The sequence below is a fragment of the Pteropus alecto genome, unplaced genomic scaffold (genome assembly GCF_000325575.1).
Source record: "Pteropus alecto unplaced genomic scaffold, ASM32557v1 scaffold251, whole genome shotgun sequence".
NCBI classification, from domain to species: Eukaryota; Metazoa; Chordata; class Mammalia; order Chiroptera; family Pteropodidae; genus Pteropus; species Pteropus alecto.
Genome location: NW_006431048.1, coordinates 1,139,103 through 1,145,359, shown reverse-complemented (window position 1 = coordinate 1,145,359; position 6,257 = coordinate 1,139,103). Strand labels below are relative to the sequence as shown.

Below are 6,257 nucleotides of genomic sequence, written 5' to 3'. Positions count from 1 at the left end.
ATGAGGTTTATTTAGAGAGAAGAAAATTGTGTTCAGTGGAGAGTCAGAATGCTGGATGATCTCTGCCATTCCCCAAAGAAATCATTCCAAGCTACATGCCGCTGCTGTTAACCAATCTGTGTAAAAGAGAACTCGATATTTTTAGTGCTGATAGATTTTCAAATATACCCAAAAAAATTGTGTGTGGAGGCAAAAAGTAATTTCACTTCTATTGCTTTCTCGGTCATAACATTTCACATTTGATATTCCTTCCACATGTAGACAGCTATTGGTCTGATCATCACTCACACATGCAGGCATGTTGCATCAAGCTCATCCTTCTTCATGCTGCCGAGAACTCTGGAAGGCTTACCCTCCCACCCACTTACATCCTTCTTATATCTCGTAAAGACATGTGCTCAGATGGTGGCATTTCACTCTCTGAGCGAGATTGCACTTTCATTATCCTGGGCTAAAATTAAGTACCTTTATTAGGAACAACGATAGGTGGAAAACAGTCATTTGTTTCCATGTTTAAGTTAAAAGAAAACGGATTCTAACATATAGAAACCCGTACATATATTCAGGTTAGGATAGGATCTAAGTGAAAACTAAATCAAAAAACAAATATCTATTGAGTACCTTCTATAAACCAGGCACAGGTCTCATAGAAGTACACAAAACTGCCATAGTCTCAGACTTCACGGAGCTTGTAAACTAGCACAGAAGTCATCCAGTGAATAAGAATTCACAGGTATGTTAAGTATTGTAATAAGTTTCATGGAATCTACATACTTTGTTGAGAGGCCCTCTAACTTTATAACATTTTCACGTATATATTGCATATATGGGCCAGATAATGTAGGCTTCTGCCTGCAGTGAGGCTAATTTGGAGAGCTTTCTCTTAAGGGTTTTGCTATCAGATTAAATCCACATTCCTCTTTTTACAGTTGCTTGTTTGAGAGCATGAATGGGAAATGTTGCTCCAAACTCAGAGAAGCTACAGTCTAGGCCCAGCAAGATACTACTAATCTGGAGTTGAGGTGATGCCTGAGCATCTCCCCTTTTAAGAAATCCCTGATGGAACCAGAATTAAAGAATCTGTTCTTGGGGTGGGATAATTAAAAACAAGCCCATAAATTGACTAAGTGCAGTGAAGGGTGGAGAATCTATATCCAGCATTCTTCTCCCAATTGGCAGTCTTTAAAATTCACACAGAACATATTATCTTTCCTAAATGGTTCACATGTCAAGACATAGCAAAGATATGATGTATGGAGCATCATACACAAACACATGTCCAAACAGAAATGCTTACCTTTGTAGAATGTCGGTGCTGTGAAATGGTCTTTAAATTCCATTAATGGTGGTCTTCGTGTCTTTATCATATGCAGTACATTTCCGGATTTGGGAATGAGTGTGCCTCAGAGGACCCTCGCTGCCCCAGTGCCCTGCCAGAAGGACAGGTATGAGTAAATAGAATATTAGCTTAGAAAGCTCTCAACTATAGGAATTAATGACCAGCACTCAGGCCAAGCACCTCTACCCACTACGGCTCTTATAATTTAGCCTATGAAGTTTCTAGGAATTTTACAAATCATTGAGACAACTGAGATTAAAGTTGGATAGCGGTTACCTACTACGGCCAAGCACCCAACCCAATCAGAAGGATCCCCTAGGTCCAGGGTTAACGGGACTTCCTTATAGTTCCCTTGAACAGCCATTAACTATGACAATGATGAGAAAATAATTAGCCCTAAAAAAAAAATGTATGTACGATGATGTTCACATTAGTGTTGGTTACAATAATAAAAATATAGCAAACAAAAATTTTTTCAAAAAATTTTGAAGAATATTTCATGGCATGAAAAAATGCTTTCCTCTTTTTTTAAAAAAAAGTCCTGATTATTACAGGACTTTACAGTTCATAAGATCTCTATTTTGGAGGATAAGAATGAAAAGAAATATACCAATATGTCAACATTGGGTTATTTCTAGATGGTGAAATAATGGGTTATATTTTATAAATGTTCTATAATAAGTATGTATTACTTTTCTAATCAGGAGAAAAGGCACCTAAAAAGTTATTACAAGAAGTTTATATGGGTTGGGGATGGTTTGCACAGTGGCCCAGAGCATCCCCATCCAGGACAGAATTCCTCCACTAGTTGCTTGTTGGGAAGGTGGGATGCTTTTCAGATTGGAGTCATGTTATTTATTGCCTCTTTTGTTTTAGAACAATCCTCAAGTTTGTCCCTATAATCTGTATGCTGAGCAGCTCTCAGGATCAGCTTTCACTTGCCCCCGGAGCACCAATAAGAGAAGGTACAAGGATTAAGTTAATTCTGACCTGCAGACTGTGGGGCTATGACTCGTACTTAGTGCTGCCTCCTACACCTGAGCCACAACCTCCCAGGGCTGCCCAAGATCCTGCTTCTCACAGGCTGTGCTCTGTCATAGTTGAGGAGGATGGGCCTTGTCTCCAGCTAGAATCAAGTGGCTGATGGATGAAGCTGAGAGGGCAGTTGCACAGGGCCTGGAAACACACGTGTACAGTTCCATTTACGAATTCTCACTTGTACTCAGAAGAAAATGTTCCTAATAGTCTGGCCTTTCCCTAAGGATTATCCAATTGAGTTTTGGATTTTTGGTTTACTTTTTTTGTTGTTATAATGATTAACTCAAAATTATAAAAGATTGAATACAATATCTTCCTTAGCTGACTGTTCTTTGCATGAAAAGGTTGGGTAGTTGAAAGATCATGTATTATGGCCCCTTGTGGTTTAAATTAATAACATTTTTACTCTTTGGAATTTGCCTTTGCTGGAAACCGGCACATTGATTAGCACAATGTGTCATCTTCCATGTTTGCTCTAATCCTACCGCCTGGTCGATGAACTCACTCCCTTGATTAACTCCTATGGGGTAGGTCAGATGCAATCAGTGGTACGGTGTCTGGAGAGGCAGTAAGTGTCATGATTTAAACAAGTGTCTAATGGTAGGAATTTCAGGCTAGGGCATCTGTGAAGAGGGCTGCTACTAATATTGGAGATTTGGGCAGGTAGCCAGGAGGTCTTGTACTGCTAAGTAGAAGAGACTGCGTTTATCTTTCCTAAGTCCTACTGAGAAGCAAATGAGATGGTGAATGCAGACACATGACAAGCCGCACAAATGATAGATTGCTCTGCTCGGTTGTTAATCATGCACATTCTAGAGTCAAGACCCCTGAGTTTCCATCCTGGCTCCTTCTCTTTCTGGCTATGTGAACTTGGGCAAGTCATCTACCCTCTCAGAACCTCTGGTTCCTCATTCTTCAAAGAGATAATAATAGTACTTCTTTCATTTGTAGTGAGGATTAAAGGAAAGAATGTATGTAAAGTGCTTAGTATACCACCTGACACGTGGTAAATGCTCAATTAACGTTAATTATGAAAATCATCATTACTGCCACCATAGCAGAGTTTCTCCCTCCAATACAGGGTACCCCTAGGAGGCTATCAGAGAACTGAGTATGTGACATGGCAGATGCTATGCTACCATGTCAATATCAACATGGCTTCTTCTGGATAGATACAGGCATGAAGGGAGGAAAAGATAGTTTCCCATAGTTGTCAAATCAGGGGTTAATTCTACTGCTATTTAATCATCTCTCTCCACAAACCCAAATAGTCAAGGCAAAGGAAACATAAACAATTCCTGTTGAATCTAATTTATGACAACTTGGCCTCCATGACTATATTCTTGACTTTATGTCCCATTCACTAATGGGACACCTGGACTCCAGATTCTGCTGCCTGCCCCTATTATTCAGCAATATCTCCAGCCAGCAGGAGCTGAGCTCTGATCTAGGAGGCTGAAAAATTGCTGTTGGCATTTCATTAGGAAGCTGGCACCATTCCCTGAATCAGAATTAAATCTCCATCCGGGGCAATGTAATGCTGCCTGGGGAGTTTTATAAACTCAGCTAAAACACAAGGGACACTAAGCATGGCTCACCCATCTGTTTAGAAGTCTTCCAAAGTATCCACAGGAATACTGTAAAAATGATCAAAACCCCCAATGGGAAGATGGAACCAACCCCGTCCATAGGTAAGCAAGCCTGGAATTCTTACAGTTAGTCACTATTCTTTTAAACCACAGAGTGCTGGGCACCCGTAAAACTATCAGAGATTATATCTAGCAAGGATAAATATTTATCATATTAGTTAACTGATCTCTTAGGTCCTGGGAAGGTGAGAGTCGGGACAGAGAATGTGGAAAATATAGACCATCATAGAAACCCAGATGATTAGAGAGAGACAGACAACTCAGCACATATTTAATAAGTGAGCATTTACTGTGTTCCAGTCATTCTAAGTACATAAAATGAATCCTCACAACAATCCTAGGAGATAAGGGTAAGGAACATAGGATCAAGAAGGTTTTGTAACTTGCTTGGGATCACACAGGTGGTTCTAAGATACAGACATATGCAGACATACAACACCATACACTACTAGAAGCTGGAGAGGATTAGTTTTCCATGGCCTCAAGTCCAAGGTCTGAGGTTGCATCATCTGGAGTCTGGAGCTGGAGATCAAATGGAAACTGAACAACAAATCTAGCCTTTTTATCTCCCAAACGATTCAGTTTGGGGTCAGGCCAACTCCATCCTCTGAAGTTGACTGTCCTATTGCTTAGGGGGCCAGAGCCTTTTGAAGCAGATCTGATCTCCCATTGTCAGAAATAGTGTTCCTCTTCCTTCTGTACTCTGTCAGAGAAACAGCCTTTGAAAGGACTTCGGTCCATCTTAGTTTCAGTGTCCCTCTCAACTGTAAAGGTTTGTCCTCCTGGTGTCCTTCCTTCATTAGAGTCTTCTTCTCTTTCTGAAGCCTGAGATCTAGGTCTTGGCAGGAAGATCTTTGGCTTAGTTTCGATATATACAGATAGTAAAACTAGGAATGGAGGAAGGGAGGGAGAGAAGAGAGAGGGAAGGAGGAGCCATAAATGTACTATAAGAAAGTACAAACAGATACTTTTATAATTCTGGAGTAGAGAAGTGTTAGTTTCCTAAACCTCTTAAATATTAACATCAAAAGAACAACTCAATAGAAAATTGGTAAAGGACTTGTACAAGTAAAAAAGTTACAAAGATCCGATAAATGTACAGATTCTCAACCTTACTCATAATAAAGGAATTACAAAATTAAAATAAAATACTATTTTTTACCTATAAGGCCAAAATTATTAATAATACCCCATATTTGTGAAGCTGTGGGTGATTAGGCACTCTCACACATTTTTGTTGTGAGAATAAATTGGTATAGCAACTTGACAATTTTGTTCCTATATGCTTTGGACATAACAGAAAATATACAAGAAAGTTGTTAAGCTCTGATGCCTCTGAAGATTGGCCCTGAAGAAACTAAAGGAGAAAACCATTTACCTTTCAGGACTTTTTGAATTACTTGAATTATTTGTACCACTGGCATGTATTACTTTTACAATTTTAAAGAAGAAAACTGGCTTATATTTCAAAAATAACAAATCACCATATCCTCTCAATCTATGTAGGAGTCATTGTCCTCACCTTCCAGAGTAAGGATTAGTGTCCGATGACATACATAAGCTAATTTCTTTTCTATGAATTTTTCTGCACAGATATCCCTCAAGGTATTTCCCCTCCCTTTATTGTTGTCATTGGGAAAGATAATTCTTCATTTTTGTCATTATGGGAATAACCAAGATTTGGAGCCTTAATTTGAAGAGTGATAGGTAGAGTGGAAAGGTGAAAAGAGGCCAGGGCTATGGGAAGCAGTGGCTATTAAGTGATGCTTTGTTATAACTTCTCATATTAAAGCTCGCAGATCATTGTTGACTTGAGCATCTTCCTGATGGTACCTCCTGACTCAGTCTGTATATCACTTATAACATCACTGTAAGACTTACGTGTCCTTGTTTCCCCCCAGCTGGCTGTATAGGATTCTACCTTCAGTTTCTCACAAGCCTTTTGAATCCATTGACCAAGGCCATGTCACTCACAACTGGGATGAAGTTGATCCTGACCCTAATCAGGTAACTGGGTCCCATGTATGCATAACATGTATGCAAAGCCTTAAATAGAAATATGTAAGACAAGCCTGAGTCTTTGAGAAATTAGACAGTTTTTAAAAATAAATGCTAAAATATATCTGTTCTTTTGCTCAAACTTGGGTGGGAATTTTGGATTTGATTGATCATGTGCATGTACGTGTGTGTGTGTGTGTGTGTGTGTGTGTGTGTGTGTACGTACGTGCGTG

General features: G+C 39.4%; 1 protein-coding gene across 1 annotated transcript in view; it reads left to right on the top strand.

Annotated features, from left to right (window-relative positions):
* Positions 1–1,367: 1,367 nt before the first annotated feature.
* Positions 1,368–6,257, top strand: part of HGD (homogentisate 1,2-dioxygenase) — a 36,018-nt gene continuing 31,128 nt past the window's right edge. The window contains exons 1-3 of the mRNA XM_006905589.2: positions 1,368–1,445; positions 2,216–2,304; positions 5,928–6,033. Of these exons, the coding sequence (XP_006905651.1) occupies positions 1,368–1,445; positions 2,216–2,304; positions 5,928–6,033 (273 nt within the window). The remainder of the gene's footprint in view (positions 1,446–2,215; positions 2,305–5,927; positions 6,034–6,257) is intronic.